The sequence below is a fragment of the Bos indicus genome, chromosome 22 (assembly GCF_029378745.1).
Source record: "Bos indicus isolate NIAB-ARS_2022 breed Sahiwal x Tharparkar chromosome 22, NIAB-ARS_B.indTharparkar_mat_pri_1.0, whole genome shotgun sequence".
Classification (NCBI taxonomy): domain Eukaryota; kingdom Metazoa; phylum Chordata; class Mammalia; order Artiodactyla; family Bovidae; genus Bos; species Bos indicus.
The window spans coordinates 46,953,411-46,976,323 of NC_091781.1; the positions used below are offsets into that span (position 1 = coordinate 46,953,411).

Sequence of the window (22,913 nt, forward strand, 5' to 3'; positions counted from 1 at the left end):
GAGCAAGCAGTTCCGGGGTTCAGGCTAGGGTGTAGTTTTATCCTGCAGCATGTTCATTCAAAAGCTATCGAGGACCTACTTTGTGCTGCCATTGTCAGGTATTAGAATCTGATTCCTGGCCTTCTTGAACATAGAACCAAGTACCAAAGGCCAAAACAAGTCAGATTACCACATAAAGGCATTCTAGGTAGAAGAAGCAGCCTGTGTAAAGGCCAGTGTGACTGGGGAGCAGAGTGAGGCTGTGGGAGGGGCCGGTACACACCACACTGGACTTTGTAGCCCCCTTAGAGGTTGAGGTCCTGATCCTGCTAGTAGCAGGGTTGGGGGCGGGGCATGTGTGGGGACAGCAGCTTGCTCAGGTTTTGTGCTTTGCAGGGTTCCTCTGGCTGCATTGTAGCATCATCGAAGATAGGTGGGGGAGAGCGCTTTGAGGGGCTCCTGCCATTATCAAGCAATAGATGATGGTGGCTTGGCCTAGGGTGGTGGTAGATACAGAGAGAAAGCATGAAAGGGATTTCTCTGTCTTTTCAGCATCTGATGAAACCAAAAAGAAGATGTACAGCTCCATCCTGGTGGTGGGAGGTGGTTTGATGTTTCATAAAGCCCAAGAATTTCTGCAGCACAGAATTCTCAATAAAATGCCACCTTCATTCAGGCGAATTATTGAAAATGTAGATGTGATCACAAGGCCCAAGGTATGTTGTACATGGTGCAGGTCAGACTCTTTTCCAGTGAAACAGCATTATTTGTAGTTGTATGTGGACAGAGAAAATCCTGGGAGGCATGAGGCTGTGTGTGGGGCGTTCTCGAGGGCTTGGGCCAAGTAGAAAAATGACTTTCAGCAGGTCACACAGATGTGGTGGAAGGAGCTCTGGACTCAGGGACTGGATTACTGGCTTTCAGTCCCTGCTGTGTTCTCCAGATCAGCATGACCGACTTCTGACTTTGTCAAAGGACGGGGTGGGCAAGGAGAAGACTGACTGTACTCACACTGTCAACTAGAACAAGTCCATTTTCATCTCTTTCATATTGAGAATCTGCTGGGCCCTAGACCAGGTGATCTTCAAGGATCTTTTTGGTTTGAACTGTCATGGAAACCATAAACACAGCAATTTAGAAACAGATTGTGTCTGTATTTTATCATTCTCACTGACAATTCCGGGGAATATTTCTGTTTAATTCTCATTCAGAGGGAGATTCATTCAGAGGGAGAGGTTATGGGATATATTCATTCCACTCAAATTTCAAAATAAGTTATTTCCTTAGAAATGGTCTGGCCTATAGGGACTATTAGTGGAATAATAGTAAGTAGTGAATAATAGCATCTTTAGTAATAAAAACCAAAAAATTTTCTTGTGAACTGAAATAGAAAATATCTGTGGTTAGTTCATAGGTCCTGCATGAGTCTGCCCCTAAATTCCAGTAAATGATTAATCATATGTCTTGTCCGTTTTCATTGAAATATCTTTGTCATTTCTTCTCTAGGACATGGATCCCCGGCTGATTGCCTGGAAAGGAGGGGCAGTGTTGGCTTGTTTGGATACCACACAGGAACTGTGGATTTATCAGAGAGAGTGGCAGCGCTTTGGCGTCCGCATGCTACGAGAGCGAGCTGCTTTCGTGTGGTGAGATGGACAGAAAAGTCGCTGTTGAAGACCAACACAGACCTTGTGGTATAAAAGACTTAGTATAATTTATTGACTTAGGTGCTTTTCAGTTTCATGAAAATAAAGGAATCTTAACTTTTTTTGGTTGAACACATTACATTGGTGTAAAAAAATAAGCTGCTTTTGCAGTCAGGACATTTGAGAATAAATATGAACTTAGTCTTCCGTGGTGAATTTTCCTGCTTTTCCTCGGGGTCTCAGACTCCCGATGATGTCTGTTGCTGCAGTAGAGTGGCTCTCAGGTGGTGAAGCCCTTCCTTTAGGTTGACTTCTGAGTGTTAGGCAGTCTCGGGTACCCATGAAGGGTGGGTGTGTGAGTACCTGAATTGTGAGAAATGTCTGATTACACATTTTCCCTCTTGTACAGCATAAACGTATGTCATGACTTCTGTATGCTGCTAAAATTCCGTGGGGAAAAAAAGGTATTTTTGTTGTTGTTTCTTTCCATTTTTAAAATTTTCTCTTGGATTACAAAAAGTAGCGGGGCCCATTCAGGTCCAGATTTCCAGAGCAAAGATTTAAGGTTGGGCTGGTTGGCTTTTGTTACCCACATGATCTGGGGTGGGCTTGGGAAAGGAAACCAGTCACTATTTGACCAGAACAGAAACAGAAAAGGCAAACTCATTTTCTTCCTAAAGCCAAATAGAAATGGTTTATATATAATTTAGACAAGATACCTGTCATAATTACTAACTTAATCAGTAGCTCCTCAGTCTTCCTTGACCTGAAAAACAAGTGAAAGTTCTCAGAGTACTTCTTGTTCAGTATGATCTCTAGAACTGGGGCTGGGGGTGGGACTGGCAGAAAGAAAAAGTAGGTGAAGGTAAGAGACTCAGGCCAGTGGAATACAGAAACAAGGATGGTTGGGAGCTTTCCCTGGCGGTCCACTGGTTAGGAGTCAGCGAATTCACTGCTATGATCATAGGTTCAATCCTTGGTCAGGGCAGTAAGACCCCGTAAACATTTGGGCCAAAAAAAAAAAAAGGATGGCTGGAAGTTTAGGACATGGAGAAATATTAGAGTATTTTAAATAAATAGGATTATCTTGAGTGTGTGCTCAGCAGGTTGGAAACAAAGAAGAGCCTGCCAATGTGACAAAATTTTAACTTGCTTCTCTTCTTTGGGATGCTTGCCCTCAATCTGAAAACTGTATGCTATTTTAATTTTTATTTTTTTTTAATTTTTAATTAAGTTTATACACTATGATTTTACATTTCTGGATTGTTTGAACACAATTTAATACTAGCTACCTAGTTCTAAAAGCATAATGAATTCTGTGTATAATAGCTCTTCACATAATAGCAATTTGCTCTCAAAACTGGTAGAGGTTGATTCAGAGGAAGTTTGTTTCTGGTCCATGTTTTGACATAGGTCATGGCCATTTTTTACTATCAGCGCTTAAAAGCACCATGCAAACTGAACACGACAAGTAAGTGAGCTTTACCACAGTAACTGTTTTGCCTCAGGCATTACTAATTATTTGCTTGTGAAGCTGTACACTCTGCTTCTTTTTTTTGGTCTTTGTAAGATATGTATCCGGAGAAGGCAATGGCACCCCACTCAGTACTCTCGCCTGGAAAATCCCATGGACGGAGGAGCCTGGTAGGCTGCAGTCCATGGGGTCGCTAAGAGTCGGACACGACTGAGCGACTTCACTTTCACTTTTGACTTTCATGTGTTGGAGAAGGAAATGGCAACCCACTCCAGTGTTCTTGCCTGGAGAATCCAAGGGACGGGGGAGGCTGGTGGGCTGCCGTCTATGGGGTCGCACAGGGTCGGACACGACTGAAGTGAGTTAGCAGCAGCAGCAGCCAGGCATGTATCAGAGGAGTGGCATGGCCCTTTAGGGATACTCGACAAAAACATTTTAACAGTCGTCCACCTGAAACTGATCCACATTCTAGAGCAGATGCAGGCTTGCACTGTGTGAGAGAGACAGGCTTTCCTAGAAAAATACAAATGGTAATATAACCAACTTTTGGTGACTTCTGCATTAAGGAAAAGATGCTTTGAGAAAAGTAAAAAAAATTGGAAGACTTAAAATGCCACCCATCTCTATGTTCTGTAATGCCAAGGTAGATTCTGTTTTTTTACTTAAGTAAAACAGTATAATAACTCATTTATAAAAAATTAATTACTTCAAGAGGGCTAACTTCAACATAGGAATTATTTTTGTTTTGAACATGAAAAGTTACGTATAGTCAACAAACTCTGAATTCTGACAGTTACTTCTAATGGGTAACTTTGGGCAAAGGTAGACGTCAGCTCTGTAAGTGATATATTTTGTTGATGTTAAAAATCCCCTGCCCAAGAGTCAGGTAGGACATGAGGCTAGTTCAGCTGGTTCAGAGGGAGGGTCCTATGCAAACACCAGGTGTAGAAGTGTTTCCACACAGAGTAGGGCACATGGTCAGCAAAGATCGGCGCAGCCTGTTATTCCCTATGTCTGTTATAAAGATTTTTGTGTGTTATAGAGGGTTTTTCACCTAAGAAGTTATTGAACTAGTGAGGACTCTCAGTTTTGGCCTTCATTAATTAAACTTAGTTACAGAGCTAAACAGTTCTACCTACTCTGCAGGGCATGCCCTATTCAGGACTGGATGTTCAGGTGGGAAATGCTTTATTACTGATTATCACTGTGGCTATAGTTGTACAGTGTTCCTGATTTGTAGATATGAAATTGAGGTTTAGAGTTATAAATTTAGTTTCCGTTTTTAATGTCACAGTCTTTGGTAATATTTATAACAATTTTATTGGTATAACATTTAATTACTAGATTAAGGTGTATATATTCCTTTATAAATTATCCTGTTGTAAATCCTCCCTATTCCTTTTGCTCAAGCAGATATACATATGGTTGACTCTTGAACAGTACAAGTCTGAACTGGGCAGATACACTTAAGTGCATTTTTTTCAGTAAGTAATGCACTACACATCTGCAGATGGTTGAGCCATGGATAGAGATGATGGACTGTGAAGTTCTCCCTGGATTTTCCGCTGCAGAGGGGTCAGCACCCTTGGGTTGTTCAGGGTTCAGCTGTAATCCTCCCTGCAAGTAGCCTATATGGTAAACTTGAGATGCTTACAGACCCTTTTTTCCCTGTGATTGGAGGGGTCAGAAGGCTTTAGGGTCTCCTGCTTCGTGGCTGGGCTACAGGGAGCAGCAGCTGTAGTGACAGGCGCGTGACCTTCTCCCCACCGACACATGCTGCTTGGCACGGAGGAGCTCTGCACAGAAACCTGTAGCGTCCTTCGTGAGGCGGTACGTGGGGCAGACGCTGAGTGCCCTGTAGCTGTCTGCGATGTCACCCTCTCTGAAGTAGACCACCACGTATTTGTGCAGATGAGCCTGGCTTCTCAGATCACTGCAGAAGAGGTTAAAAGCGAGGTGGAACAGGTCTCGGGAGCTCTCACAGGGGCCGCCCTCCTTCTCATCACAGTTACCATCGCACGTGGTGTTACCATTGGAAAGAAGGAAAATGACCTTATCCGCTGCTTGCTTCTGAGTGGTAAGCCACTGCACGGGACCCATCTCGGCTATTTTCTTTTTCTGCCACTTCTCAAGGATAACTTCACTTCTGCAGCGGTTTTGAAGAAACTCAGTGAAGTAACAAACTGTGTGATGGAAGCATATTTCAGAAGGGTAAACCACAAGAACCTTAATGGAGGGCAGTAGCGTGGTAGTTGAGAAGGAAGTCTTCTTGATCCTTTCTGTGGGGGAGAGAAGCATTATGTCATCTCTGCACAGCAAGTAACAGGCTTTCACGCCAGTCGAAACCATGGCAGATAAATGACCCCTTGCTAGGGCACACTGGCTGAGCATCAGAGGTGTTACTACTGCCAGAGAGGAAAATATCCCTAAAGTTCCTTTCATACACATGATCTGAAATATACCAGTACTTAAACCTTAAAGATGCTGCAAAAGATTTATTTTCTAAGTCCCTGTCACTGAGTTCTCTTGATCAAGCCCATCCCTTTTCACATAAATTCACAGAAACTATTTAGGTTCAGAGTACTCTGTTTCAGGTGGGTGGTTGTAACTGTAGGATTTTCAGTGCCATACATAAAAAGGACAGCTGACCTCTGCCCTTTCACATCATGTTTTGAGTTGCGTCAACTAAGTAGTAATTCCATCTTCTACCTGTAGGTGGTAGGGTTTCTTTACAGTTACATAAGGTTAAGTGGTAGGTCATTTCAGCTGGTCAACTGGAATTCTGTCCTATACATGGTACAGAATGGAAGCTAGTTATGAAACTACTGTAATGAATAGATACAGGTCAAACAATTCCCACTAATAGAAGTATTTCTAAGGTCAGAGTTCGATACAGCTTGCTTACCTAAGAAAGAACACGGGATTAATCTTGTTCTATCTGTAACATCACAGACAGCTCAAACGCTGCATTTCCATGTCTGTGTGTGGAGGGGAGGGGAAAGCAGAGGTTATCAGTGGGCCTCCCCCTAGCAGTTTATATCAATACTGATATCTGATTTCTCATTCAAGTGTTCAGTGTTTTGGGGTTGGCAAGATCCTTGTTGTTCAGTCACTCAGTCGTATCCAATTCTTTGCCACCCTCATGGACTGCAGCATGCCAGGCTTCCCTGCCCATCACCAACTTCCGGAGTTTGCTCAAACTCCTGTCGATTGAGTCAGTGTTGCCATCCAACCATCTCGTCCTCTGTCATCCCTTTTCCTCCTGCCTTCGATCTTTCCCAGCACTAGTGTCTTTTCTAATGAGTCAGCTGTTCCCATCAGGTGACCAAAGTATTGGAGCTTCAGCTTCAGCATCAGTCCTTCCAGTAAATATTCAGCGTTTATTTTCTTTAGGATTGACTGGTTTGATCTCCTTGTAGTCCGAGGGACTCTCAAGAGTCTTCTCCAACACCACAGTTCAAAAGCATCAATTCTTCGGTGCTCACCCTTCTTTATGGCCCAACTTTCACATCCCTACATGACTATTGGAAAAAACATAGCTTTGACTATACGGACGTTTGTCAGCAAAGTAATGTCTCTGCTTTTTAATATGCTGTCTAGGTTTGTTACTGCTTTTCTTCCAAGGAGCAAGCATCTTAATTTCATGGCCGCAGTCACCATCAGCATTTATTTTGGAGCCCAAGAAAAGAAAGTCTGTCACTGTTTCCATTGTTTCCCCATCTCTTTACCATGAAGTGATGGAACCGGATGCCATGATCTTCATTTTTAAATGTTGAGTTTTAAGGTAGCTTTTTCACTCTTCTCTCTCACTTTCATCAAGAGGCTCTTTAGTTCTTCTTCACTTTCTGCCATAAGGTGTCATCTGCATATCTGAGGTGATTGATATTTCTCCCAGTGATCTTGATTCCAGCTTGCACTTTATCCAGCCTGGCATTTCACATGATGTACTCTGCATATAAGTTAAACAATCAGGGTGACAATATATAGCCTTGATGTACTCCTTTCCCAATTTGGAACCAGTCTGTTGTTCCATGTCCACTTCTAACTGTTGCTTCTTGACCTGCATACAGGTTTCACAGGAGGCAGATATGGTCATCTGGTATTCCCATCTCTGTAAGAATTTTCCAGTTTGTTGTGATCCATACACACAGTCAAAGGATTTAGCATAGTCAATGAAGCAGATGTTTTTTCTGGAATTCTCTTGCTTTTTCTATGATCCAGTGGATGTCGGCAATTTGATCTCTGGTTCCTCTGCCTTTTCTATATCCAGCTTGAACATCTGGAAGTTCTAGGTTCATATACTGTTAAAGCCTAGCTGGGAGAACTTAGAGTATTACTTTGCTAGCATGTGAAATGAATACAATTGTGCGGTAGTTTGAGCATTCTTTGGCATTGCCCTTCTTTGGGATTGGAATGAAAACTGACCTTTTCCAGTCCTGTGGCCACTGCTGAGTTTTCCAAATTTGCTGGCATATTGAGTGCAGCACTTTCACAGCATCATCTTTTAGGATTTGAAATAGCTTAGCTAGAATTCCATCACATCCACCAGCTTTGTTCGTTGTATGCTTCCTAAGGCCCACTTGACTTCATACTCCAGGATGTCTGGCTCTAGGTGAGTGACCACACCATCGTGCCTATCTGGGTCGTGAAGGTCTTTTTTGTACAGTTCTCCTGTGTATTCTTGCCACAGTGTTTTTCTTACGCCTTGGAAGAATTTATTTTAAAAAGTAGGAACTAGCGTAGATCAGCTATCTCGAATAAGGGGCAGTTTGTTATTAGCTATCTTTGGACCATTTCAGTCTTGGTAGGTGCCTCAGTGATTTAAAGAAAAAGGTGACTTAAAAAGGTGAGTGAAATCCTGAGTCCCAACCTTTGCTTTACCCTTGCAGGTGTGATCAGTCTTTAGGAGAGCTCTAAGGTATTAAATAAATGTTGTCTGACTCTATTCTGATGCCAAAATGTGATTGCCTCTGGAGGAAGCTCCTTTAAAAGAAAAAATCAGCGTCATTCTTTAAAGAGCTGAATTATAACCCTTACCGTGCCTCCAGATCAGATAGATGCCAGCCACCAGCACCCATGTAGCCACAAGCAGAGCGGACAGGAGGAGAGGCAGCCAGCCACCCAGCACACTTCTGTCTGGGGAGAACAGAATTTATTTATCTTAAGCAGCACACAACCAGATTTTTCTCTTATTTGAAGACTAAAATTTTTATTTGACGCTTTGTAGACAAGTTTGGGTTCCTTCAAAGCCAACAGTCAGTAGATCTCTGCAGATCGGTATTTTTTTTTTTATAGAGTGTCCAGGTCTTTCAGTAGATGCTCAAAAAGGAGAGGGGGCCCAGGAGTTTAGGAATGGTCCTTCAAAATCACTTTGGCCTTTTACTCCACATTTTCACTGTGGTAACCAGAGTTTACATTCAGGTTTTTTTTGTTGTTGTTCTTTGATGAATTAATGTTATTCCGGGTGCAATTACTTCATATAATACATAGTATGCATAGAGGGCATCTTTAAAGGCTGTTCTGTCAGACTGACAAATGTGAGGGTAATGCCACCCGGTCACAGGAATGCTGAGAGTCAGTTAAGCTCCAGGGTGTGAAACTGCTCAGGAATCCGTCGGCACTGTGCCCACACAGCAGGATTGTCAGGAGGCTGGGTATCTAAAAACAGCACCTTCCAACTTTTGACCCTATGCCGGGCTAGTTCCGGAAGCATTTAATTTGAAAGAACTAACATCATTAAATCCAGAGAGACATTCTCCAGAACAGGCTGCTCTCAGGCACCAACGAGGTGTGTCTCCCCGGGGCCACTATTCCTAATTTGTTATCCAAATGTCTGTGTGGCCGCATCGAGTTACAGTAACAGCCGGCCCTGGGCTACTGAGACAGATAAGAAAGTCAAAATGCAGTGAAATGCACGTTCCTTCATTCACTCAGTCCTTTTACACCACTGACGTTTTTCAGCAGACCCTTGGGGTGTTCTGAACATCTATTTTGCACCACTGATTTTTTTTCTTTCCCTTCTTCTGTATGTCCTGCTTGGTCAGGATCTTGATCTCATAAATGAAGCCTCATTCCTATTCCTATTGTAGCTGTTGGGCACAGAACCGCTATCTTTCCCTGCACCCTGTTCAGCACCCACAGGCCAGGACCCTCTCTCACTCTACCCCCACACCCCCAGCCTGTTGCATTCTGAATGGGGTAGGGCTGGGGTCCTTCCTGTCCTGAGGCTCTGTGCTGGGCACCTACCATGATCCTGAGGAGAAGAGACTCCCGTTTGTGGGCACTGCACCACGGTTCCTCTTTGTCGGATGCAGTCGTTGCCACAGGTATGGAAATACGGAGTCAGCTAAGGAGAAGCAAGGGGCTTAGCATTATTCCTACTTTTCACCAGAACTTCTCATCCCTTTTTTCCTAGCTTCAACCCCTCTCTGGCATTGTAGTAAGGCATTTTTTTTTCCCTTGGTCATACTTCTGTTATAAAGCCCTAAAATCCAGACCAGTGACCTAAGACCAGACACCTCCTACAACTCCTGGGTTATGGATCTAAACTTTGTACATGTTGCTGAGAGGTTTTGCATGCTCAGTTGTGTCCGACTGCAACCCCATGAACTGTATGTAGCCCACCAAGCTGCTCTATCCATGGGATTTCCCCGACAAGAATACTGGAGTGGGTTGCCACTTCCTTCTCCAGGGAATCCTCCCGACTCGAATCAAACCCGCATCTTTTGCATTGGCAGGCAAATTCTTTACCACTGAGCCACACGGGATGCCCACTAAGAGGTTAGTTTCCTTATCTAAAAGGGTTAGGTCGCATCCTAATACATAAATATGTCCTCAAAAAATAGGGCAGTGGGACGCCTCTTGACCTAATCAGCACTTTTAAGTCCCTTGGGACTAGGAGAGTCTGGTTCCTTAGAAAAGAGGTGCAGTTCTAACATGCTGATGGGTATCTGCTCCCCTGGGCATGTCTGAGTGCTGCCTTTATGTCCCCAGGAATGAAGAACAAAAGAGTCTTATATCTTGGGTGTGGCTCTGTTCCAGTGGGACCCTCAATAACATGAACTCGGAGCAGAAAGAGCCCTGAGAGCATCTGCTGGTCTGACTTCCGTTCTCCAGTGGACTAATCACTGGTCCCGAGAGGACAGAGTTGCCCTTCAAAGTTCATAAACCGATCAGGAATTTTACTTCATTTTGCAGTGGAAATGGAGGCTTGGGATAACAAAATGGTATTCCTGTCTCAGAATTCCTTTGTGGCTCTGTGACAGCAAATGGGAATAAAAACATATTGGAAAGTCATCAGCCACTCACAGAAGCCAAAGGGACCTTGACAATAAGTTCACCTTCCTGACCTCATGGATTCCCCATCAACATCACATAATGGCAGAGAGGCTGCTGGCAGAAGCGAGCCGAGGAGAGAACGCATCTGCTCCAACCAGAACGGACCGCTCAAAAGCAGCGAGTGGCGGTGCAGTGGGTCAGTGAGCCCCGTTCTGTCCCCGCCAGAGCATCTTGTTCAGCTTTACCTGGACCACAGCACCTTCACTCTCCCCAGTCACGTGAACCACCACGGAAGTTCGAGTTAGTTCCTTCTGGTGCAGGTGAGTGAGACAAAATCAAGAATTAGGAGCATAGGAGGGAGTAGGTTAAAGACTGCCAGTGAAGCCACTGCTCTTCCCAGACTGACTGGAACTCGTTAATTTGCGTGAGCCAGATGCACTCTGTACTTCTGAGACCTCTACCTTTGGTGGGTTTTAGGTTCACAGGGATGTTTCCAGAGATGCCCCCAGGGGGCTTGGTTTTGTTTTTTTTAATTAATCAAAATAGCCCAGCACGTTTGTGTATCAGTCAGTCCTGCCTGTTGCTCTCTCAAAAGAGTCTGTCCAGGGAAGTTCCCCAAGGGAAGGAGAGCTGGGGGTGGAGGACAGGACTGGTCTTGAGGACATGAGGGGAAGAAAGCACCTCTGACACGTAGGAAGTCCCAATCACGGCGGTACTTTGGATGAGCGCCATGTATCTGTCTCCAAGGGGACTGGTGGTAAAATTCACTTCCACCGTGTTCGCGCTCCTCTTGCAAGCGGTGATGTTTGGCTTCCACAGACTTCCTGTGAGTCAGGAGAATCACAAGGATGGAGCTGCAAACTGAGCCCTCAGTTAAGTCCCCGAAAGGGCTTGACCAAAACAGATGTCTGTTCTGAGGCACACCTCCACGAGATACAAGCTACTACACAGCGTGTCTTTTATTTATCATCTCAGAGTAACCTGCTGCCCAAGAAAGTTTAGTGACCCCACGTCACTGCTTTGCTGAAAACAGCTTCCCTGGGCTGACAGTGATGGGAGGCACAGGCCAGGTTCTACTGCTCTCTTCTGCTCTCGGCATCCATTTGGAGTGAAGGGCTGGGGGTCAGGATTTCTCCCTTTCTGGGATGGGGAGCAAGAGCCACAGCTTAGGAGACATGTCTGAGTTTATAGAGCGAGTGAATTCAGCTAGAGCTAGAATACTCTGGATTCCAGAACTCCATCCATCAGCCTGCTTTGCCCCAGCTTAACCGAATGTCAGGAAATAAGGAAGTGCCTCATGGCTTAACAGAATACCCTGACAGGTCTACTCTGTGAGAAAAGCCAGTTGTTTCAATCATGTGCCTTGCAAATCAGCACTTGGTTCATTTCCAGGAACATGATATAGAAGAGCATGCATTATTTTCCCCACCCAGGAGGCCATTTCAAGCCCTCACTCCCAACTATCTTACTGTCTTTAGGGGTTGGGTCCCAGGACTGATTCAAGGCCCTCGGGCCCCCTACACCCCAAAGGGTCCGCCGCTCCAGATGCCGGCAGGGGGCTACAAGGAGGCGCAAGCTCCAAGTCCACCATCAGCGGGAGACACATGCTCGGCCTGCTGGGGTTCACAAGGATGCCTGTGGGGCGGGGGTGCCTAAAAGACAGGGGCTGGTACCTCCAAACCATTAGCCTCATTAGCACCTAAGACTATCATTACCCAGAAATGCACAGAAATCCTTGTAAACACCTTGGAAATTGGATGGTTGGGACTGATTAACCTGAAGGGGCTTATTTCAAAAATCAGAGGGTAGGGGCAGTTTCTAACAGGCTGCCTGTGAGCTGTGACCCCTGTGAGGTCACAGGTTGGGAGCATGCTTCTAGGCCATTACTTTAGCTAATGCTGCCACCTTGAATGTTTGCAAATCCAGGTAGGTCCCTGTGGCCACAGCTCAGTGGTGCTGGTGTCTGAGCGGGCGGAGGACTTTCATGGAGTCCCATCCAGGCAGAGAGGGCCTTTGTTTGGGGCTAAAATGTTACTTTAATCAAGGGAATGGGCTGTTTTTCCTGTGACTTGCTCACCGCATAAACCTACCAAGAGTTTGTCAGGTTGGGGATCAGCCTTCACTGAGCAGACCTACTCTAGGCCTCAGTTCCTTCATCGTAAAAAGTCTGATTGAGCTGTGCTGGCTCGAGCTATGGATTTCTTCTCATAACAAAAGCAAATGCTGAATTTACTTACCTGCCTCGATGCATTTTTTTTTATATTTCATTACGTGGTCCAGGCACCCTGGAAATTTGAAAGTTTTCACATTTTAGAAAAAAGTAACCCTGCTCCACCCCAGTGCCAACACGTGTGCGCACAACACATGCTTACACACCTGTAATGAATTGCCAGAACATTTCCGATGAGGGCAGATAGCAGATGTAAATAAGATGCTAACATACTGTTAAACAGAAGACTATCTACCTGCGAAATGATAACCAGAATCTAATTTGAATACAGCCTTTATCAGAATGCTATCTGTGATCCCCAAGAGAAGACCTCGAAACCAGCCATTCTTGAAAAATGAGGTTCGGTATTACGTGTAGATACTGCCCCTTCCAAGAGGTGGAGCTTAATCCTACTCTGTGCCCCTCCGCCCCAGGGTGGGGTAGGCTTAGTGATTTGTTTCCAAAAACTAGAGCTGGGGAAGGGAAAGATACTAGATTACATGGAGAAACCTGGCAAGACACCACTCAACAGTGACACAGGTGAGCATCACCCGTGAGGCCCTGTGCATGTCACCCGCCCCACAGGCGCCACAGGAAGACTGCTTCACCTGTGTAGAATTCTCATCAAACTCCTATATCCCCAGTCTGATCATGAGACAAACACCTGACAAGCCCAGATCGGGGGAACATCCTGCAGGAGGCATGGCCATCACTCCTCAAGACCCATGGTCGTGAAACACGGAAACACTAAGAGACCGCCACAGACCAGATGAGATGAAGACACCGGGGACTAAATGCCACTGGGACAGAAAGACGACATTAGTGGAAAAGCAGATGAAATCCAAATAAAGTCTGGACTTTAGTTCATAGAAATACCAGTGCTGGACTCTTAGTTTTGACTAATAGATTGTGGTAACATATCCTATGTAAAAGAAAAGCCTTTATCAACAGTAAGAAACTGGGTGAGCACTATATGGGAACTCTTTGTACTAGCTTTGCAACTTTTCTATAAAAGTATTCCAAAATATTTTTAAAATGAGATTTGGTCTCACCAAGAAACCTGGGAACTACTGTGTAGTAAATGATGTGATGCTGAGAATACACTAGACCAGAACCAAGGAATGCAAACAGATTGGAAATTGCCCCCATTTGGCTTCAGTGGCACAGCTGGCACAGGGACAGGCGTGGGGACAGAACAGATGACCCAGCCCGAGCCGGAGTGATGTGGGAGCTGCTGGGGCCAGGCACCTTGCTGGGCCCTCCTCACCGAAGACCTTGTCTCATCCTCACACTGACCCCATGTGTGATCGTGCAGGTGTGACACCAGAGGGCTGAGTGTGTGTCATAGAGCAAGGGAAAGAACCAGTGCTCACCTCAGTGCCATCGGCCTCTCCTCCCAGCTCAGGGGGCAGACCCACTGGAGCCTGTACATCCTCAGAGACCAGCCACACATGGTCAAACTACACATCCTGCCCAGAAGCTGAGGCTGGAACAAGCGTTTTGCGTCGACCGCAGAGAATGGCAGATGTGCATCAGTCAAGAAGGACCAGAGTTTGACCAGCAGCTTCACTGCGCTGTGTGTGTAACCAGGGCAACTTCCTTAAGCTCCCAGTTTCTTTTATCTGTAAATCAGGGCTGTCCCAACTTTGGGGGTTTTGACAGCCCGAGTGAGATGATGGGTGTCAAGTGCTCAGTCAGTGCCCAGTGCACAGGAATGGGCTTTCCCCTCCGTTTCACCTGACTCAGTCCTCTCCTTGTGAGTGATGCAGTTGCTGTATCCCTAGTACACATGAGGAAACCGAGACTCAGCAAGGCCAAACATCTCATCCAGGGGACCTGGCCTGTCTCTACCAAACCACATACCAGATCAGGTGTCCCAGCAAGACAGAGGATAAGACAGGAGCGAGGATGTGTACCTGGGGAGGTGAAGTTCACAGCCATGGAGGGACCGTCCTCATTCATATTTGCGTTGGGGATGTTATGGGCCCCAATGAAATAGACTGTGTTCAGCTCGACAGGAAAACCAATGTAGGAAAACGTCCACTGCAAAGCAAAGCGGGAACCCTTGACTTGCCACGTCCTTTCATCTATAATTTCATTCCTTAACCCACTGCTAAAACTTATGTCTCTAGCCAATGTCTACTAAGGAAATTGACCCCACACAGTTTGCCAGTGTAACCCACAGAATCAGAGAAGTGTAAAATTCTAGAGCCAGGATATAATTTAGGGTCAGTTTCCCTCACTTGGGCCCCCCCTGCTGGCTCAAACGGTAAAGAATTTGCCCACAATGTGGGAGACCTGGGTTCAATCCCTGGGTCAGGAAGATCCCCTAGAAAAAGAAATGGCAACCCACTCCAGTATTCTTGCCTGGAGAATTCCATGAACAGAGGAGCCTGGCGGGCTACAGTCCATGGAGTCACAGAGTTGGACATGACTGAGCGACTAACACTTCCCTCACTTTGCTGATGGGGAAATTGAGGCCCAGGGATGCTAACTTGCCCAAGGCACACAGCAGAGAAATGGCCCAAAGTGGGATTTGAACCCGAACATCTAGGTTCCAGGTTGTAGCTGTCAGCAGCCTGTATGTGAATACAAATCCACACCCCCAACAAAGGACCCAGATTAGTGACAGCCCTCCCAAGTGTCTCCAAGTGCTTACTTTGCCACCAGAGGGTCTGGTCTGAGTCTGGAAGGCCTGAGTGTAATTGCACCTGATGCAGCTGTAGGACTGGAAGTGGCTTTTGCCCATCACGCAGATCTTGGTGGCCTTCAACAAGCGGATGCTGGCTGCCAAGGTGGGTAAGAGGGCAGTTGTGTATTTAGTGCTTCCTCTGTAGCTGATTTGATGCTAGACAGCCTACCTGCCTTCACATTCACCGTGGCTCTCAGAGGTAGGCACTATGATTGTTCCCGGTTTACAGAAGGGGTAAGCGAGGCTGGGAATTGCAGGGAGCTGTGCCATAGCTTACAAAGGTCATAGGGACCATATGGATTCAGATTCCAAAGCCTTTCCTCCTCATAGGTGAGCCTGAGTTTCACAGGCACCTGCAAAGAGGAGGCTACCTTTACACTATCCTGGACCTCTGTTAAGAGGAACAGGTGTGCTGTGTGGAGCAGAGGCCTCTCAGAGTGTCTTCAGCAGCCAAACCTGTTCTGTCTGTACCTTTATCCTTGCTGATCCATCCCTGCAATGCCTTTTCCTCCTGTTCTTGGGTGCATAGGGTCACTCTTTCTCCTTCAAGGCCCAACTCATGCACCACCATCTACAATGACAGCTAACAAACACAGGAGCTCACTCTATGCCAGGGATGAAGCCAAATGCCATCTAATTTATTGTGGTCTCACCAGGGCCCGCTCCTCCTCCTCTCCCCTCAGCCCCACCGAAGATGAAGTACAGGTCCCTCCAGGATTCCCCTGACAGTCTGTCTGCCTCCCCCTGGCCCCTGAGAACCTGACTGAGCAGGAACTGGAGCTCGCTCACTTCCCCGTGCTTGGCACTCCCAGACTATGACCATATGGAATTTAGTGAGGGGACTCTACAGACATGAGCTTTAGGCCCCCAGTATTGGTTCATCCAAAGTGCCTCAGAGAAATGCTAGGACTTCCATGATGTCCTTTGGGAGATGGAAAAGTTATCTACCCAAGAGAATGTTTTCCTAAACCTGCAAGATCATCTCTGGCCCTATCCCGCTTCCTTCCATGAAGAGCAGTGTAACATGTAAAAAAGCACACCAACACCAGCACACCACCTGATGAGTTTTCGCACTTGTGCAGCCAGTACCTAGGTCAAGGAACACCCCAGGAGTGCCCCTCAGGCCTCCTTTCAGTCACTCCCCACCCAAGAATGGGCTTCTCTGGTGGTTCAGATGGTAAAGAATCCACCTGCAATGCAGGAAACCTGAGTTCAATCCCTGGGTTTGGAAGATCCCCTGGAGAAGGGAATGGCTACTCATTCCAGCATTCTTGCCTGAGGATCTCATGGACAGAGTAGCCTGGCAGGCTACAATGAGTGCACAGGATCACCAATAATCAGACATAACTGAGCAACTTTTACCCAAGAATAGCCTCTGTCCTGACTTCTGACTACATAGAGTAGTTTTGCCTGTTTTGCACTTTCTGTTAGTGGAATCATCTGGTGGGTAGGACCGCAGGCCTGCGTTTAGAGGTGTAAGTATGAACGCCCGAATCTGGCTTCTTTTGCTTGTGAGAGTCATCCACACATCGTTATAAATCATTCATGCTAATTGATATACTGGATTCCGTTTTGTGAATCTAAGTCTGCTGTCAGGCATTGAAGGCGTTTTGTTTTTGGCTGTTGTGAATACTGCTACTGTGCGCATTCTCGTCCGTGGCTTTGGTGCATGCATGGCATGTATGGTGTATCTGTGGCACGCGTGTATGTGTTCTGCTGGGTATGCCGGGAAGGGACGTCACGGGCCACAGAGTCTGCCCATTTCTGCTTTAGTAGACATGTCGGGCCTTACCGTTGATGGATGCAGACTTACCATCTGCCCGGAGGATCCAGCTTATGTTCATCAAAATTGGAGAGTCCTCCAGGTCAACATTGCTTTTAATAGTTTCCACTCGGAGGTCCCTCAGGTCTCCTGGGGTCAGGGTGTGTCGGACCATCCATTCTGGAGACGGTCCTGGGAGAAGGCAAAACTTCCCATGACACCCTTTCCCCAGCCCAGTCCAATGCCACTTGCTCTACATGACCCACTGTGACCACCCCTCACTCACAACTCATCTCTTCTTTCAGCTAAGGCAGGCCAGACATTTCTCAGTGCTGGCTGATGTGCAGCCAAGGTGATGCTGAACCTCCTAGGCCCAACCTACAGGGCACATGTGCCCACTCTGGGTCCCTTCATACATATGTATGTATCTAATTTATTCGACATGTTTATTAGAATCGCTTCTGCCCACCCCCACACCTCAGCCTGGACTCCAGCCAGCTTACCCCCATGACTCCCCCTTCCTACCCCTTAGTCTCTGTCAGTACCATCTCTTCTCCAGCTCACTCTGTCCATCCACATTTCTTGGGCAGAAACACACCCATTCTTTAAATGCTACCATCTCCAACACTCCTTCTTCTCTAAAACATTGGCTTCCTGTTCCCAAGTGTAAATGACGTCCCTCCCATGGCACTTGATCTCCTGTGCCTCTTTCCAGCCAGGAGACCAGCCCACCCGAAACCCTGGGAGCTCTGCCTTGGGCAGATGGAGGCTTCACCCGCGCCTGGTCTTCGATGACCTACTGCCGGGATTCAGGTCCCCTGAAAGTCCAACTGTACTTCTGACGTAAAGCCCTGTTTCTAGCGCACCTACCGGGTTCAGAGCCACACTGAATTGTCTGCAAGAGAGAAAGAAACTGAGTGCCATGTTGAATACCAGCAAACCACAAGACTTCATTTGCCAAATTAGACAAAACACCATCTTTTCCCTTAAATGCATATACAAGTGGTGCATGTTCAAAGAAAGGCTGATCTGGTCCCACCTCACAATTTGGGAGACATTAAGCAGCCCTATGATAGGCTATGATGGGCCATAGATTAACCACCATTTACTTGAACGTCAAGCCTGGCCATCATCTCCCTTAAAGATCAAAGGTGGGTTTACACCCCTCTCTGCAGCTCAGCCTTCCCTGCCACAAGCAGGGGATAACTCTGGACCATCACAGAGGCCCCTTCACACTAACTGTAGCCTTCTAGGACAGTCTAGAATATTTATTGAGTTTCCCCAGGTTAAAGACAGGCTGTGCCAAGAAGAGCAGAAGAATGCAGTCCATGGTACCTTTCCAAGGTTCTTTAAAAAAATTCCCCTTCTGATATAAAAGGACTCACTCGAACTATTTACCAAATCATAAAGCAACTATGATTTCATCATGTTATCTTTTAAAAAGAACTTATAAAGAATATCATCAGTATCTAAGAAAGGCCAATATTAAATCCTTTGGATTAACTGCTCATGTCTTTTTATTAAAAAAAGTAATTAGTCCTTTGGTTTGGGAATAAAATTCAAGACCTAAAAGGAAGCAGCAAGTTCCCGTGACACAGATGACACAGTGTGGGTAAGTCCACCGGCTCTGGAATTTGAGCCCTTGCAGCCTCAACATTTCTCAACACCATGAAGACAGAAGGCAAGACTTTGTTGATTTGAGTAATATGAGTTGGGTGGAACTGTCAGTCGCTCATCTTTGTCTTTTTAAAGCTGAACTCCAAGGGATGTCACCAGACAGTTTTTTAAACAAGCCACCATGGTGATACTGGGAGCTAAGTTCTTGTCAAGGGGCTGCTGAGATAAATTTTAGAAAGAAGCAAAGCCACAGCTCTAAGCTTTGTACAGAGTTCAAGCTACAGGCCTAGTAGCAGGTACTGCAAAAGCAATGAATTCTTCCTCTAGGGGAAAGGTAGGGGTGCGGTGGAGTGAGGGGGTGGGCTCTGAACTGAGACAGGACAAGGAGAGGAGCTGAAGACATCAAGGCAGGGTATGCCTTTCCATCAGCAAATGACATCACGCTTTTATGCTGCATGCTATGCTTAAGGGCAGCAATATAGCTTCAAACGCTATTTTGCAAATGAGGTTTTGTTTGAAGACCCAGAAAAGTCCCTCAATCCTTTAAGGCAGGGGAAGAAGGGAAAGCTGCAGAGTTCAGGGGCTTAGCTCTGGGGACAAGGGCCCCAGTATAGCAAAAAGAACACGGCAAAAAAGGCGACTGGAATGTAGAAGCAGCTCTTGCGACCCCAGGCAATAACAACAGTGAACGCCTACTAAGTGCTAGGCTCTTTGCTGCTATTTTACGGCCCCTATTTTAGCTGTCCTTCACTAAATCCTGGTGAGTGAGGGATATGACCCTTCAGTTAGACAGATGAGGACACGAGGCTTATTGAGCATAGATGGCTGGATCAAGAACGCATGGTGACATCCGAACCCGTCTGATTCCCTCGCCCCAGACTTAAGCAGTCCGACGCCCGATCCCGGCTTCAGACGGCCGTCTGCGAACGCCTCGGAGGAGCATGAGCTGATGGGTTGGGACGCGTTTGGGTCCGGGTTTGAGGGACCGGAACGCGGGAGAGGGGAGCGGACAGGGGGTGCTTACCGGCTCCGGAGGCACGGCCCCACAGCACAGCGCGGCCAGGCTCAGCAGTACTAGCGACATCGCGGGGCCACCGCCGGCCACTGCGCGGGGTCCGGATCGGCATCGGGCCGCGCTCTTATCCAGGCGCCCGGGGCCACACCTCCGGGCTCCGCCTCCCCCAGCACCGCCCGGGTAGGGGCGGCCCTCTGGCGCCCTCCCAGGGTGGGGAATGTAGTGCCCGGCCTGCAGGGGTCGCGCGGGATCAATGCCCGGGTCCGAGCGTCTCCCGGGCAGCCACGCACGCGCCGGCCCAGCGCACCGGTGCGTGCGGTGAGCCAGGTGCGCGAGTGCGCGCACGAGCCGCCCGCCCCACCCGGCAGGCCCGCCTGGCGCCCGCTCGCCGCCGAGAGCAGGTCTGGTCCGAGACGCCCGCGGTGCCCCTCCTGGCCGCCCGGAGCGCGCGGAGCGCGGGCGCTGCCGGTTAAAGTGTAGCGGGGCTGGGCCCGGCCGCCGGCGCCAGCTCCTCCGACTCCGCCGCCGACCGTCCCGGCACTCGGACCGACCTGCCCACGGTGAGTAGTGGGGAGGCGCTCGACCCGGGGCCGTGGCCGCACTCCGGAGCCCGCGGCCGGGTCGGGCCGGGAGGTCGAGTGGGTCTGGAGAACCCAGGCTGGACGCCGAGGTTAGCCACCCCCCCCCCCCCACCCCCGGGAAACGTGTGGGACGGGAACAGCAGAGTCGCACTGAGTTACTCGCAGAAATTTAAGTTGTGTGTAATTTGTGTAGTAGAAACCGTCCCTATCGCTGGTTTTCTGGTCAATGTATCTTTCCACAGAATGAGACCTGATTCTAACAGTTGCGTCTCCGAAGAAGAAATTCTTCACCCTTTGGGTTTGGAGGCGAGTTCTTGAGTTTCAGGGAGCTCGGGATTTCTGAGCAAATTTTGCAAATTAAATGCGGCCTCAGAGAGCCGACCTAGCTGCTCAGAACCAAGTAGGGTCTGGGAATTGCATTTAACTTGATCTCGCTGGTTAATTCTGCGCAGATGGACCAGACCCATTCTTTGAGAGACATAGTGGGTTTGGGGAAAGGTTAATGAAAATCAGCTGGGCTAACAGTGAATCAAAGTGTTTGAAACTCTTCCGCTTTAGGCGCCTGGGTTTGCAGAGGAGGGGGAGGGTGACCAACTCAAGGTCCCTTAAACTTCTAGGCTGAGTTAGCTCCACTCTTTAGATGGGAGACCAAGGCCTAGGGAGGCACGGAGTTGTCAGCTGGTGAAAAGTTGACTTAGTCAGGCAGTTGTTTTGCTGAGGTCCTGTGTACCAGTCCTGGCCCAGCTGCCTGATTCAAATTTTGGCCAGCATGGAGCAGGCCCCAGTCTCAAGGTTGGCTGGGGATTCTGGCATGCACATATGTGAGATGCAGGCGATGTTTTCCTGAGGGTTGGTCTGGTTCCTCATCAAGGTGAGTGGCTCAGGTGAGGGTATTGCCTCACCCATGCCTGGGGCTGGGTCACCCGCGGCCCCTTGCTTAACGTCTTTGAGTTGCTTTGAGCCCTAGCCCTGTAGTCCCAGAGATCACTTGCAGCTCTAATAGTTGTCTGTATTCTTGAGCCAACGTGTGCAGGATGCCCGTGCTGGCATGCAAAGGTGCCAGCTAACAGGTGCCCTCGGACTGAGAACGTGGGCGGTGAGAGTATGTTCGAGGGCACGTGGGCTCCCCACTTCTGCCATGGAAGTGCAGATGCAGTCTCATCTTCCTGCTCTTGGGATTACAACCCTTGTCCATGGGGTGCCAGACGTTTTGGTGATGGTCATTTTTCAGTGTTAGGAAGGTCACCTGGCTGGCTATGCCAGGCCATGGGAAGTCAGTCCCTCTGAGGGCAGTGAGAAGAGGCCGCAATTAGTCTGAATCTGTTCGCTGGACGAATAGCCCAGTGTCTATATGGGCCAGGCTTCAGGCTGCACCGGCTTTACAGCCATGCCCCAAAGCAGGCCCTGTTGCGAGAGCTTGGGCTCTTGAGGGTCAAGGCTCTGGGGGTGACCAGGGATGCAAAGGTTAGTCCTGGAGACAGAGTTTGTGAGTCAGACATTTATAGGGATTAGTAAAGTAGGGAAACAGTGGAAACAGTGTCAGACTTTATTTTTGGGGGGGGCTCAAAAATCACTGCAGATGGTGATTGCAGCCATGAAATTAAAAGACGCTTACTCCTTGGAAGGAAAGTTATGACCAACCTAGACAGCATATTCAAAAGCAGAGGTATTACTTTGCCAACAAAGGTCCGTCTAGTCAAGGCTATGGTTTTTCCAGTGGTTATGTATGGATGTGAGAGTTGGACTGTGAAGAAGGCTGAGCGCTGAAGAATTGATGCTTTTGAACTGTGGTATTGGAGAAGACTCTTGAGAGTCCCTTGGACTGCAAGGAGATCCAACCAGTCCATTCTGAAGGAGATCAACCCTGGATGTTCTTTGGAAGGAATGATGCTAAAGCTGAAACTCCAATACTTTGGCCACCTCATATGAAGAGTTGACTCATTGGAAAAGACCCTGATGCTGGGAGGGATTGGGGGCAGGAGGAGAAGGGGACGACAGAGGATGAAATGGCTGGATGGTATCACCGACTCAATGGACATGAGTTTGAGTGAACTCTGGGAGTTGGTGATGGACTGGGAGGCCTGGTGTGCTGCGATTCATGGGGTCGCAAACAGTTGGACACGACTGAGCAACTGAAATGAACTAGAAGAGGGGTAGAGAAGGAAATGGCACCCCACTCCAGTACTCTTGCGTGGAGAATCCCGTGGACAGAGGAGCCTGGTGGGCTACTGTCCGTGGGGTCACACAGAGTCGGACCCGACTGAAGCGACTTAGCAGCAGAGAGGGGAGGTGGATAGGGTCCCAGGAATGGATATTCCCTATTCCCTTCTTTCTGTAAGATCCTAGAGTGAGGGAGCAGCCATGGTGTCAGGTGAGACAGAAGGGCCAAGAGAGGCCTGGCCTGTGGTGGACCCCTGACTTAGATCTTCGGCAAGAAGTGTTGAGACAAGGCATGAGAGGAAGTGGCTTTCGAGATGGGAGAAGGCTGGTTTTCTTCCAAGAATGAGCAAGGTTGAGATAGTTTCTCCAGGAAAAGAAGCTGATGGGCAAAGGAGAGGAGAAAGGCGAGGTGAGCAAAATGCCAAGGTGGCTGAGCATCAGGTCGAAGGAGTGGGAGGGGGGAACCAGAGCAGCGGATGCTGGCCATTGACTTGGGATGC

General features: G+C 47.8%; 3 protein-coding genes across 11 annotated transcripts in view; 2 read left to right on the forward strand and 1 right to left on the reverse strand.

The window, feature by feature from the left end:
* ACTR8 (actin related protein 8) overlaps positions 1-1,747 on the forward strand; it is a 15,281-nt gene extending 13,534 nt beyond the window's left edge. Inside the window, exons 12-13 of the mRNA XM_019984979.2 lie at positions 532-695; positions 1,486-1,747. Of these exons, the coding sequence (XP_019840538.1) occupies positions 532-695; positions 1,486-1,629 (308 nt within the window). The 3' untranslated portion in view covers positions 1,630-1,747. The remainder of the gene's footprint in view (positions 1-531; positions 696-1,485) is intronic.
* IL17RB (interleukin 17 receptor B) lies at positions 532-19,820 on the reverse strand. Of its 5 annotated transcripts, XM_019984955.2 has the most exons (11): positions 19,682-19,820; positions 17,911-17,935; positions 17,092-17,232; positions 15,246-15,373; positions 14,503-14,629; positions 12,615-12,662; positions 11,059-11,201; positions 10,623-10,688; positions 9,346-9,445; positions 8,137-8,235; positions 532-5,378 (listed from the first exon to the last, which is right to left on the reverse strand). In XM_019984955.2, exons 1-11 carry the CDS (start codon positions 19,739-19,741, stop codon positions 4,819-4,821), a joined length of 1,497 nt encoding a protein of 498 aa, XP_019840514.2. In that variant the 5' UTR covers positions 19,742-19,820; the 3' UTR covers positions 532-4,818. The 5 variants fall into 5 exon arrangements, with proteins under 5 accessions (XP_019840514.2, XP_019840513.2, XP_019840512.2 ...); XM_019984954.2 differs by lacking the exon at positions 17,911-17,935 and having other exon boundaries at positions 10,623-10,685; positions 19,682-19,810; XM_019984953.2 differs by lacking the exon at positions 17,911-17,935 and having other exon boundaries at positions 19,682-19,809.
* A 111-nt stretch (positions 19,821-19,931) lies between these two features.
* The window catches only part of CHDH (choline dehydrogenase), a 92,211-nt gene continuing 89,229 nt past the window's right edge, over positions 19,932-22,913 (forward strand). For 3 of the 5 annotated variants that reach the window (XM_070776491.1, XM_070776490.1, XM_070776489.1), the window contains exon 1: positions 19,935-20,232. The gene's annotated coding sequence lies outside the window, so the exon portion shown is untranslated. Of the gene's footprint in view, positions 20,233-22,913 lie in introns of all 5 variants that reach the window. The other 2 variants (XM_070776492.1, XM_019984674.2) reach the window with 2 other exon arrangements.

Bases quoted from the DNA above. Each gene is read 5' to 3' on its own strand.
- IL17RB (XM_019984953.2), bottom strand. From the start codon at position 19,784: ATGCCGATCCGGACCCCGCGCAGTGGCCGGCGGTGGCCCCGCGATGTC. The intron at 12,663-14,502 runs GTACACATCCTC...TCAAATTTCCAG, and splicing joins TGTGAACTTCACCTCCCCAG to GGTGCCTGGACCACGTAATG. The intron at 5,379-8,136 runs GTAAGGGTTATA...TCTCCCCCACAG, and splicing joins CTATCTGATCTGGAGGCACG to AAAGGATCAAGAAGACTTCC.